This window comes from Mixophyes fleayi, chromosome 6 (assembly GCF_038048845.1).
Source record: "Mixophyes fleayi isolate aMixFle1 chromosome 6, aMixFle1.hap1, whole genome shotgun sequence".
In the NCBI taxonomy this organism is placed as follows: domain Eukaryota; kingdom Metazoa; phylum Chordata; class Amphibia; order Anura; family Limnodynastidae; genus Mixophyes; species Mixophyes fleayi.
This window is the reverse complement of record NC_134407.1, coordinates 28,028,923-28,042,165: the sequence shown is the minus strand read 5'-3', so window position 1 is coordinate 28,042,165 and position 13,243 is coordinate 28,028,923. Positions and strand designations below refer to the sequence as shown.

General features: G+C 40.5%; 1 protein-coding gene across 2 annotated transcripts in view; it reads right to left on the bottom strand.

The window, feature by feature from the left end:
* The window catches only part of LOC142160963 (alpha-2-macroglobulin-like), a 75,325-nt gene extending 64,697 nt beyond the window's left edge, over positions 1–10,628 (bottom strand). For both annotated transcript variants that reach the window (XM_075216109.1, XM_075216110.1), the window contains exons 1-3: positions 10,514–10,628; positions 2,151–2,334; positions 1,059–1,215 (exon numbers count right to left, since the gene is read on the bottom strand). In XM_075216109.1, the coding sequence (XP_075072210.1) occupies positions 1,059–1,215; positions 2,151–2,334; positions 10,514–10,587 (415 nt within the window). In that variant the 5' untranslated portion in view covers positions 10,588–10,628. The remainder of the gene's footprint in view (positions 1–1,058; positions 1,216–2,150; positions 2,335–10,513) is intronic.
* Between the last annotated feature and the right edge of the window lie 2,615 nt (positions 10,629–13,243).

Below are 13,243 nucleotides of genomic sequence, written 5' to 3'. Positions count from 1 at the left end.
CTGCTAATTCCCAATTAAACCAGATGGTAATTCTGGAAATGATCTAAAAGCATAACAGATGGGATAGAGCGCCAACATAGTGTAGTACTGTTAGACCATTAACAATACTAATAGTAACTACAAATGTGCGCACCAATATATAAGACATGTGGAATATTCTATCTATTGGTACACACATTTGTAGTTACTATTAGTATTGTTAATGGTGTAACAGTACTACACTATTTTGGTGCCCTATCCCATCTGTTTTGCTTTTAGACCTAATTTTGCAGTTTACAAAATCACTGAATGCAGAAAATTTAGATCATACCAATCATATGAGTAAAACGATAACAATAACATGACCAGTGCCAACCCCAAGTAACACACAGTAATACAAGCAATACAGCCAACAACAGCACTACATAGTGACACCTGCAACCTGTGGCTGAATTACTGCTATTGCAGAGTGTGAAGGGGCTGCAGGGCTTTGGGATTAGGGGGCCCCTGTTATGATGATTGTAGTCGCAGGCAGTGGCAGAAAGGCGATAATTCTGCCCAGAGGCAGAACTAGAGAGCTGTGGGCCCTCGTGCAGGGAAGCGGGGAGGAGGGAACCGGGGCCCACAGCTTTTTAGTTCCCCATGCAGTGGGCCCCATTATCTCCATTGCACCTGCTGCACCAATGGTAGTTCTGCCACTGGTTCTGCCACGGCCTGAACCCATTGTCATCTCCTATTAGCATAGAACATGTGTTGTGAAACTCAAAGGAGGCATCGCTGCTCATGCACCGCCCCCTGCATATCCTCAGAAGATATCAATATCAGTGAACCTAAATGACCTATTAACAGAGATTTTATGTTGTAAAGCCTCTGTATACATTGTTTTTGTTGTTTATATTGTGTACAAGTATATGGCAACCACTGTATTTTACGTTACTCAACTTCCTGTGTTTCTGTAGTATAATAAATTATTTTGTAACTCTAATTTTCTACTTTGTATCAGAATTAATGTGTCAGAAATTCTTAATGAAATTGAGTAAAAAAAAAAGAAAGATAGCTGCAGTTCACAAGGATGTCACCTTTCTGTCCTGGTTTGTAGATGGGTTTGTCGGTCTGGAAAAACACCAGGTTTTGTAGATTTCTGATGAGGACACTTCTCCTAGACTTGAAGTGCAGAGAGTCACCCACAGCATCCAGTGTAACATACCCCACTTTCTCTTTGTCTGTCTCTGGTGTCTAATAGGACACAAAATAGTATCAACACTGATAAATAAGAGAGGTTGAAGCAACAGATAAGAGTGTAAGTGGTGATTAAACATTACAAATGAATCCATTTGTGTTCATGCATTGACTGATATACTGGGCCTGATTTTATAGCAGGTACTGGAGTATTTGGATACTGCTTGCATGAGTCTACTTTACTTAAATTTTTAGGTGACATTGGAAATGTATTTATTATACATGCTATACTTGTACAACTGAATGTTTTTATTACATTGGAATTTGTTTGCAAAACAATTCTCCCATATAAAGTGCATGTCAGTCGCTGTCCCCGCTTTTTTGCAGAGACGGATGCCTTCCGGCTGCCCTGATCACTGCATCTCATTGTTAGCCCCAGCTAGTTCCTCCTGTGCACATGCATGCCTATTGACAGGCAAGGGGATGTGCTTCTTCCAGGCACTGTCGGTGGTCAGTGACATCACTGACCACCTAATTCAAGCCTTTATTTAAAGCTGACTCTGGCAGCATCTCGCTCTTCTGAGCATACACAGAGTGTGGCACATGCACTGTAATGCCCTGTTTGGGGGTTCACAGCGCATATGTCAGCCCCTTGAATGCTTAGGAGAGAAAAACAATACTGACTGTTTTTCATGTAGCACACAAATACTTGATAGATTATTTGTACACTGAAATTTAAAGTTGATATTTGTGTGCTACATGAAAAAACAGTCAGTATTTGACTTATGTGCAAAACAGAAAACTAATTTTCACCCCTTGCATTGTAACATGGTTTTGTCCAGGAGACTTAAATAAGAAACTTCTTAATTTAAGTTCCTTAATGAATCAGGCCCAACTTCTTACTGAGAAACAGTGACCTCACTTAGGGATGAGGCACACAAATGATTATCTAATAAAGGAAAATTTAAAATGCATTGATCTTTAAATCTCACCACAAATGTGACGCAGCAGTTGTCCTCAGATTGTGTGATGCGTTTCTCTAGTAACGTTGTATTCTGCTGCTCTGTCTCCAGGGTCACTGTCGCTGTAACAGACTCATTAAGATGGGACAGATCTAGGCAGAATTTTTGTTCTTTGCCAGCTTTCAGTAGGGTGGGAACCAACAGCATATATGTTCTGATAAAATAAGAATAAAAATATGGGTAAGAAATGAAATTACATCTGCTTCCCACTATGTATCCACCCCCCTTGTTTTCTTTTTCCTGTACCCCTCTACCCTTAAAACTTTAATAAAAATTATTGATGTTAAAAAATTAAAGAAATTAAATTACAAAGACAAAAATGTGTAATGATTTATGCTCTTTCTGCCTTCATTTAAAATATCATTGATACAAATCAAGGGTTCATTATAACACAATACTATATTGATATATTGTAATATAATTATGTAATTCAGTACTGTGCAAATCTTTCTATAAATGGGGTGACATGTATGTTAAATTTATGTTTGTGAAACGGATAGGTTTCAGGGACTCAAGCTAACCTAGATTGACACTGGTTGGCCAGAGGTGCGGAGTCTACCTCTAGATGTAGCACTGCGGATGGTGATAGAGAATGGTACTCAGGAAGGACAGATAACAGGTAGCGTGGTCTAGAAAGCCGGATCTGGATACACAAGTTGGCGGTGAGGTACAGAATCAGAAGGCGGAATCAAGGTCGGGTCTAGCCAGGTCTGGTACACAGGCTGGCAGCGAAGTACAAAGTCAAGGTCAGGTCTAGCGGGTCTGCTACACAAGATAACGGAGAAAGGTGCAAAGGCTGCGGATAGTCAGGCAAGAACGATACACTGGGGTCTGGAGAACTGGGAATGGTCAGCCAAGCAGAGAGTCTGGAACAGCAGTAACACAGGGAAGGCACAAGGCACAGGCTGCAGCAGGGATCAGTAAGCTTCAAGTTGCTCTGACACTGAACGAGTGTCAGAGCGAGATTTAAATGCACTGCAGATTCAAATTCCCTGCCCCAACTTATGACCGTCAATACCTGGAAGCACGGCTCAGAGGGAGAAGCAGAGATGGCGATGGAGCGAGGAGAGGTGAGTTTCATGACAGTTTGTCATTATTGTTAATGTCAATCAGCCCTAGCCTTTTCAACACAGGGCTGTATTCTTTAGGGCAGTGGCCCACAAAAAAAAATGACCCCCTTCCCAGAAAAAAAACAATGTTAAAAAAGAGAACTTATGCTATGAGTTTAAATCTTGATACTTGCCCCAACATTGTACACCTCCTAAATCTATACCTCTTCTCTGGTTACTTCCCCTCCTCCTTCAAACACTTTCCCAATCCTCAAAAAAACTTCCCTTGACCCTGCCTCTTTCTCTCTAACCACCCAAACTCCCTCCTCCCCTTCGCTTCCATGCTTCTGGAGCTGATTGTCTGCAATCATCTAACCACATTCCTCTTCTCTCACTCCCTCCTTGATGCACTTCAATCTGGCTTTTGCTCTCTGCCGCCACTCCACCGAAAATGCCCTTACAAAGTTCACAAACAATCTTTTCACTGCCAAATCTAAGGGTCATTTCTCACAAAGTATATTTCTTGACCTCTCTGCAGCTTTTGACACTATTAACCATCTTTTCCTCTTGCAAACCCTTAACTCATTGATCTCTGTACACTGTGCTCTACCCTACCTTACCAACCATTTTTCTCTGTCTTTATCCTTGACTCAACCTCATCTTCTCTTCCCGTTCCTGTTGACTTCCCTCAAGGGTCCTTTATTGCCCCCCTGCTGTTCTCCCTTTGCACTTCCTCCCTTAGTGATCTTATCAATTCATTTGAATTTAAGGATTTCGCATGAAAGAGCATTGATAATGACATGCGTCTGGTCCAATCCCACAGAAGAACTACTGTAGCACAACTTGCTGAACGGTCAGAGTGCCGACGCTGACCCCTGTCCACTTTCGAAAGTGCCTACAATGGGCAAATGAATGGCAGAACTAGACCATGGACCAATGGAAGAAGGTGGCCTGGTCTAATGAATCACATTTTCTTTTACCTCATATGTACAGCCGGGTTCATCATTTATCTGGGGAAGAGATGGCACCAGGATGCACTATGGGTAGAAGCCAAGCCGGTGGAGGCAGTGTGATGCTCTGGGCAATGTTCTGCTTGGAAACCTTGGGTCCTGGGATTCATGTACCACCTACCTATGCATTGTTGCAGACCAAGTACCCCCCTTCATGGCAATGGTATTCCCTAATGGCAGTGACCTCTTTCAGCAGGATAATGTGCCCTGCCACACTGCAAAACTTCTTCAGGAATGGTGTGAGGAATGTGACCAAGAGTTCAAGGTGTTGGCTTGGCCTCCAAATTCCCCAGATCTCAATCCAATCAAGCATCTGTGGGATGTGCTGGAAAAACAGGTCCAAGCCATGGAGGCCCCACCTCGCAAGTTACAGTACTTAAAAAATCTGCTACTAACGTCTTGGTGCCAGACACCACAGGACACCTTCAGAGGTCTTATGGAGTCCATGCCTCAACGGGTCAGAGCTGTTTCTGATTGGTGTGTATGCGGTGTCAGATATGTGTAGTAATTTAAATGGTGAGCAGATAAAAAGGATGTAGAAGAGGTAGGAGAATGTGGATATGAGAAGGAAAGTTAATAATGTAGATAAATAGCAATTCAAAATGAAAATTATGAATAAATTATAAATAGATAAATTAGAAATACATTAGGTAAATAAATGTAAAACCGGCAGTGGCTTCCTTAGGGGGTCCTTTTGAACCCCTACACAGAAGACCACAACCGATACAGTTTGAAATCTTCTTATCTATTTGATGGTGGGTCAGTGCTGAGTGTCGGGAACTGCACACTGAAGCAGTTTTACCCTGGGCTGCAACATTCCAGATCTACCCACATAACTATGGATTAAATAGCAGTCTTTACTCGTCCTAAGTGGTCACCAATTGAACTTAGCTTTTCATTGGCTTCTAAGATTAACTGACAGGTCCTTTGTTTTGTGGAATATTCTAGCTATTCTGTAAAGTAAATCAATTATGAATAAATGCATGATAATCTGTCCAAAATGATTGTGATGATCTATGCAATAAACTAAAAAGATGACTCCTCCTGCAACTGCTGAGTGCTAAGATTACAGAGAAATAGTGTTACAAGGGTGGGTAAGTAGTTTAGGCAGGAAAAATACAGAAGGACTTGTGTTTCAAATGGAGTAGTTCGCTAGGTAGGTGTCATGACTTTTTTAACTCTGCACTTCTTTTTACCACAAACCCAACTTAACATATGTTACTATTTATGAAGAAGATAAAGAATATGTAAAGCATTTCAGAAACCACAGAATTATTTAGGACAAGTGAGACAAATGGCATCTCATCCTTTAATGTGAAGGTAGGAATGAATACTTGCTCTGTGACTAGGAATCAGTACAACCAATAAGGGTATTGGGAGTAGGGTTGCCAGAGGAACCCACTTTCATTTTGAAAACTGTCAAATACAGGCAGACCTTGGCTGGTCTATGGTAAGCAGCTGAGTGCAGTCATTGCTGAGTTTAATGGATTGTCATTGCACAAAGGGAAGTAGTTGAGGCTAGGCGTGCCTCAGTTTTGAATAAACTGGGAGATGTCGTAATGGGGGCTGGTATTCACCATACAATATTTTATTTCTAAATTATTACTTTTTTGGAGTCTACTAGGGACCCTGGTTTTGTTCCAGAACATCTGCAAAAGAGTGATGGACTTCACAGAGGGAGCCCTACAGAATGTGTCTCTCAATAGGTAGTCTCACTTAGAAGCTGCTGACAGACAGATGTGAGCTGAAAACCCAGGGGCAAAATTAGATTTCAAGTCCAAGGTCAGGGGCAGTTATCAAACATTCATAAATGGCTAACTAACCTTAAAACCAAGATTGCAAGCAAGGGTGATGAATACAAGTCGGGTCAGTATAGCATAATACAATCAGATAATCAATAAGCTTAGACAAGTGTAGATTCAAACCTATTGTTGAGGCCCTAATCTAAGAGCAAAGCAGATAAAGCAGTGAAGTGACTGATGTCATGGGCATGCATCTGGTGTGCTTACTTGGGATAGGTAATAAGGCAATTTGTATGCGCGCTTATAGAGCAGTGCTCACAACCTGGAAAGCACAAGTAGCACAGCCATAAGAACAGGTTTATTACATGCCTGTATACAACACAATACAGGCTGACAAGGCGCCAGATAGCCAATATGCCATATAAAGCCCTAATACCTCCTCATACCTTCCCATGACACTGTAGAAAATATCTTTCATAGTACCAATGTGTCCATATAGCTTCACATGCCAGTATAAGGTCAATATGCCCCATATAGCCTCATATGCCAATAGATCACCATTATGCTCATATACCTATACATGCCACCAGGTAGCCCCTGTGGTTGTCACCAGGCCAGTACTTTACCAGCCTGGATTCGGTGCTCATCTTATTAGTAGAGGAAAAAATATAATAAAGGTATGAATGTTGATACTTCTTACCTGAGGAGGTGGAAACCTACTGGCTACTAGCCAATATGACACCATATAGACAATATCCCCATAAAGTTAAATATGCCTCCACATAATATATGAGGCATATAAGGCTATATGATATGGCCTCATGTCACCATGGTATCTCCTGCCCCAATGGCCCAGATACTTCTCCCCACTGTGCCACCTGTAAGAAGCACAAAAGCAGCAGAAGTAGTGATATTGCTCCACCATATGCTCACACCAACTCCAATATTGCTTATTTAAAAGCAGTAAGTGCAATGGTATAGGAAACTCAAGACAAGTAAAAACAGCGATATGACCCATTACATTGGTCTCATGGTCCCCGTAAAATGAACTCCAGCCACTATAAGACCATGTAACACAAATTAACCCATGGTACATACAGTGGGCAGTGTGACTTGGCAGGACAGTTTTTAAACAACAGGATTTTATCCACTGTATTTGCCTGCTATGTGCATGCCCATAGAGAGGATAAGTGCCAGGTTCCTGAAGATAAAATATGTGGGTGCATTTGTGCCCATTTTTCATTAGCCATAAAAAAAAAACTTTAGTAACAAAAAGATGGGTTTGCAATCCCTCCCAGACTGAAAGAAACAAATGTTGGTACTTTACAGGTATATATATATATATATGCAAGTGCAAAAACACATCCGCAGGTGCATGAGAACAAATGAAGAGGTGCGATTTTACACTGCACGGCCCATCATTAAATGACCCACATTTTGAATAACTGCCACAAATGTATGCCCCTACACTCCCCGATTGGGTGGAAGTGGTGATATAAGGGAATACATCTTCAACAAAAGGCTGCAATGCATTGGGTGTGCCTATTTCACATACAGCAGAAAAAATGACAGGTATTTCCATTGGCACAATGCAAATTTAAACTAATGCCTAAACAATCATGGTGACATTTCATAATGTTTCCTAAGGATTAGGTTTAATTAATCTGACAATATTAGCACTGGTTAGTAAACAAAAATCTAATCTTTAATGACACACGTTTTATTTCCATTTCCTAGATTTTGTGCTGTTCTGTACATTCATTTAATGACAGAATCGCTTTGGGCAGAGTGATATGAACACAATTCTAGAAATAAAAACATGGCTGCCAACACTAACAAAATTTCTAGTGACACTTTACTGTTGGGCAGGTGCATTTGTGTTTGCTACTACATTTAGGGATATATTTACTAAACTGCGGGTTTGAAAAAGTGGAGACGTTGCCTATAGCAGTCAATCAGATTCTAGCTTTGATTTATTTAGTGCATTCTGCAACATGACAGCTAAAATCTGATTGGTTGCTATAGGCAACATCTCCAGTTTTTCAAACCCACAGTTTAGTAAATATACCCCTTAGACTCTTGTATCTTGTCTCTTTCTGTGTGTTATGGGAAATTGGAAATAGTTTCTAAAATTTACTCTACAAATTTGTTCCTGAAAATGTCCCTATATTTCAAACTTGACCAACTATAAATTATAATCCATTGTATTTTATATATTGGCGATTATACTCACTATTCTTATTATATGTGGTTAATATGTACATATTAATTAGAGTGTAGCATAGAAAATGCAAAAAATTACATAAGTAAACATACTAAGATGGGGAATGTAATGCACAAACCATCACATAGACATTGCTGCACAACATGGATCTGGAGTTGGACGTACGTCAGTTGTTGTTTTTTTGCGTAAAATGCGCATTTCCATACTGCGCATGCGCACCAAAGATGCGCATGTATACATCCATATGCAGAATTGGTTGGATCTTACACTTAATACATATTGCGCTTACAAAGGCGAAACTGGGGAAGAAAGAGGTGTGCAAGTACAGTAAGGGCATATTAGCGCAATTGCAACTTAGTTACAGGTGGACACATCCACAGATGCGTATGTTTGAAGCGTCTTGAGGGTGCTCAACACCCAGGTGCTGAGCACCCAACTGTCCTGATTTAGACGGGACACCCCCAATTTGAGGGCTCTGTCCCGCCATCCCAAACAGGACATCTTTGTCCTGCAGGTGGGAAATTTGGGAGGTATGTCTCATTCACTGCTGCTCTGTATGACAAAGCAGCGGTGTATGGGTGCCACACGGCAATGAATGGCATTTGAAAGGGAGGAGAAAAGAGTACGGAGCAGCCTAGCACTTCAAATACGCCCCTTGTCCTGACGCCAGATACCCAAAAGTTGTAAGGTATACTGGAGCAAAAGTCTGTATTTATGATGATGATTAATGATGACTATTGAGACTCCACGTGACGTCTAAACGCAAATAACTACTCACTGTAGTTTTCTCATGCTAACCAATTAGAGCAAAGCCTCTCATTATTATTGGACAGGCACCCGGCCTCTTGTTAGTGTTGCAGCTCTGCCAGGAGCAAGTACTTGTCATCTTACAGATTTGTATTATTTTTACCTTTGGATTACAGTGGAAAAGAGGAAGAAATGAGTCTAATAAGTGGAGAATGAAGAACTGGGGGAGTATTTATTTCAAATAAAGGACTTTCTGTACTTTGTATGTGTGTTTTTTTTAAAAGTATTTTCCTATGTGGCACTATAGATACGCCCTGACAGCCATGGGTAGGATGGTACTTGTAGTTCTACAAGTACTAGTATACCCAAGCACATTATGGCTGCCAGGTTTGTGCCACATATAAGTGCTAATTTACTACTCCAGCACCCACCAACCAGGGGTGTTGGAAGGAGTCCCAGTGCTAATAGCATGGGGCAGGTTTTTCATTTAAAAGTTGGAAAGTATGATTAAAATTTAATAAACAATTGTGGTTGTTCGTGGGTTTTTTTTTACTCTTTTAGTATGAAAAAAATATTAAGAGATAAATCATTACAAAGCCTTTCCAGCAGAGCACAGGAATTCGCATCAACTTCCCTTTTGCAGGACTGTGTCATTTGTGGGCTTTTCTACTGGAAGACAATGTTTAGTTATATATATAGAGAGAGATAGAGATAGAGCTAGATAGATAATTTTTCCTGGGGGAGTTTTCGGAAGTGTAGGCATCCTCCCGGGTCGTGATGGAGTCGGGGCTTATTAATGCGATTTTGAATCATCATGCCCCGCCACCCGCTATGCAAAGAAGGAGACAGAGCCGCGTCCCATCATAAACTTGTCACATGACTTCCCCACAAGGAGGAGGTTTTAAAAGATGGTTGGAATTCTTAGCTTACAATCCTATGCTTCACCTAAATGTGGGTATTGGGGTGGGTTTTCAATATCTTTTATAATTTACACATATTGGGGCTGATTCATTAAGGAAAATAAAGCAAAAAAAAATTGTAACTTTGAACCTTGGCAAAAGCCATGTTGCATTGAAGGGAAGAGTAAATTTAAAATGTGGTGGCAGATTTATAATTGGAGTAGGGTATGTCCAGGATCAACTTTAAATTAAGCTATGAAGTATATCTGTGTTACATGAATAAGCAGCCAGTATTTGAGTTATGTGCAAAATAAAAAAATAATTTGCACTTCTTGCATGGTTTTGTCCAGGAGAAAACTTACTCATTTTTTGCCTTACTTTCCTTAATGAATCAGGACCATTATTTGTATAGGAATATAGTACTCGACATAAGTATATTCCAAGATAAATAGTGAATAAAACAAAAAAAACAGTTACAGAACAAAACAAAACAAGTAATTAATGTTAAGACATAAAGGTTGTAATTATAAACCTTCAACTAGATGCTCATGCTCTTAAGAGCTAACAATGTACAAGTACATCTAAATATAGATATTATTAGTTATCTGACTAGCATTAACATGTTCCACCATGTTATAGTGAAAAAAAAAGATTCTTCTTACGGGTCAGGGTCCGTAAGGTCTCCCCCATGAATGACAGTCAGGAGCAGGCACAGTCCAAGCGATGAGCTCCACATGCTGCTGGCCAGATATCAGAGTTCAGAATGAAGAATGCTGGAAAGGCTTTATAAAGCTGTGCTGTGTACAGCCCTCTGGCAAACACACAAGTGTTACACACATTACACAAACACTGACCCTTGCACAAGGCCTTCTCTGTAATGGATGCAGCATGTTTGCATTACCTTGTGTCTGTTTACTGAACTTTTTTCTTGAATCCTATCCTATTACTGTGTAAGTCAGGCCTGTTGCCCAAATACACAGGATGATTTCTAAATTGTGATGACAAATACAAAGCGTTGTTAAATCTTCTGCTATCACAGTAGTCTAAACTGTTGTGACATTTTAAAATGAAAGGCAACGAGAAGGCGTTTCAAGTTACAGATTGGCATAGAGATATGCTACTTGCATTTTTTTTTACCTGGCACAGATGGGCACACAAAGCATTTCAGTGTGTGTTACAGGCACCTGCAAATCAGGCCCCCTCTTTCCCCAAGCTAACAAAGAAACAAAACATCATAGAGAATGTGTTACCGTCCCATACAGTGCATAGCAACGTGCCAGCCATGTAATCTCTTGATCCACTTGTTGGTTCACAAAGCCGCAGTGCTGTTAATTCCTCACTAGTAGTTAGCTAAACAGTTTGTTTTCCATGTGTTTACTCCGGTCAGCTAGTTCAGTAACCGGGATACTCAAATTTCCTAAAGGCCTTAATTGTGGTTTTACGCTGTGCTTTACAAATTAACATGGTCTAGAATGCTACGAAAGTAAAGATATTAATTTAATAGATTATCAAAGGCGAAAAAAATTACAAATGAAAACTTTTTATGTAGAAAGTAGTGCAAAGTATTTAGCTTTCTAATAGGTGTGGCTATAAAGAGACATAGATTGGATGTATGATAACTTACAGTCTTTGGTAGAAGAGAACCAGCAACCAGGAGTTTCTTGTTAGTGGGAAATGTACATACACAGATCTTCTTTGCAGATGAACTATTCAAGAATCATCATCTATGGGTTTTTTTAATGTGGAGACTGCATAATAATAATTGCTGCTGTATTATTATTTTTTTAACAGTTATTGGCAAATAGCAATTTTATTATGTCATTGTATAAATGTGTCGCCCTGTATGTTTTTGTTTTTCATTTAACCCCTTTGTAACGGAGGCTTTACTCACTTCTGTGCAGAGCGTTTTGGAACTTCTGGGCTGTTCACATTTCAACATCATTATGAGTTGTTTTTCTGTCCAGTAACCACACAAATCATAACTTGTTTTTTTCAGAAGACTTTGCATTTTCATAAAAAAACAAACACTGCTTCGTTTATAATCCCTGACACGGCAAAGAAAATCTACCCAAGATGACCAAAAAAAGGTAGGAGGTTGTATTGAAATTGGAGAATGAACTGCAAGCAAATATGTGTGTATGTGTGTTTTGTTTTTTTTTTGCTTTTTTTTGTTGCTAAATTCTACAAAGAAGTTCTTTTGTATTTTTAGATTTGGTATCAATCCACCTTTCCAAAAACAGCATTGATCATATATGGTTTTCATCAAAAAAACAGCAGTTGAAAATGATAATTAAGATTATTTTTTTTTGTGTGCTAGTTTGAACTGTCTTGAATGAAATGTATACAATGAGCTTCATGTAGAGTCGGACATAAGTCCAAAACGGAAGTGCAAAATTTAATTTTCCGTTCTGCGCATCCGCAGTAAAATGGAGCACATCTCTGTATGCAGACTGAGACGTATCTTCCCATTGCATCTCTCGAAGGGGACAAAAATTGCGGAGTCTCCCAACATGTCCAATACCAGCACTAGGCTATGCCAGCCGGGGTTGGTGAGTCTATAGCAGCATGAATCCCTCTACAATAGTGACAACAAGCTCTAGCCCGAGCTGGTGGCTCTAGAACAGCATGAAGTCCTCCTACAATAGTGACAACAAGCCCTAGCCCGGGCTGGTGGCTCTAGAACAGTATGAAGTCCCCCTACAATAGTGACAACAAGCCCTAGCCCGAGCTGGTGGCTCTAGAACAGCATGAAGTCCTCCTACAATAGTGACAACAAGCCCTAGCCCGGGCTGGTGGCTCTAGAACAGCATGAATCCCTCTACAATAGTGACAACAAGCCCTAGCCCGAGCTGGTGGCTCTAGAACAGCATGAAGTCCTCCTACAATAGTGACAACAAGCCCTAGCCCGAGCTGGTGGCTCTAGAACAGCATGAATCCCTCTACAATAGTGACAACAAGCCCTAGCCCGAGCTGGTGGCTCTAGAACAGTATGAAGTCCCCCTACAATAGTGACAACAAGCCCTAGCCCGGGCTGGTGGTTCTAGAACAGCATGAATTCCCCCTACAATAGTGACAACAAGCCCTAGCCCGGGCTGGTGGCTCTAGAACAGCATGAATTCCCCTTACAATAGTGACAACAAGCCCTAGACCAGTGAGCGCAGTGCTGAAATTCCTAGGGGTGTCAGGCAAAAAAAAAAAATCTGTCCCATTATTCTACAGATTTCCTCTTCAAGAGCATAACTGAGGAATCAGGGATTGTGGTGCAATACAGATGTTTGTCTATCAAATGGAAAGGGAGAGGGTCTGCTTTGCATATTGTGTTAAATGCTTCATAATATTGTTGCGACATTAGCTTGACAAAACTGAGGATAGTCAGAGTAGCTGACTGAAAC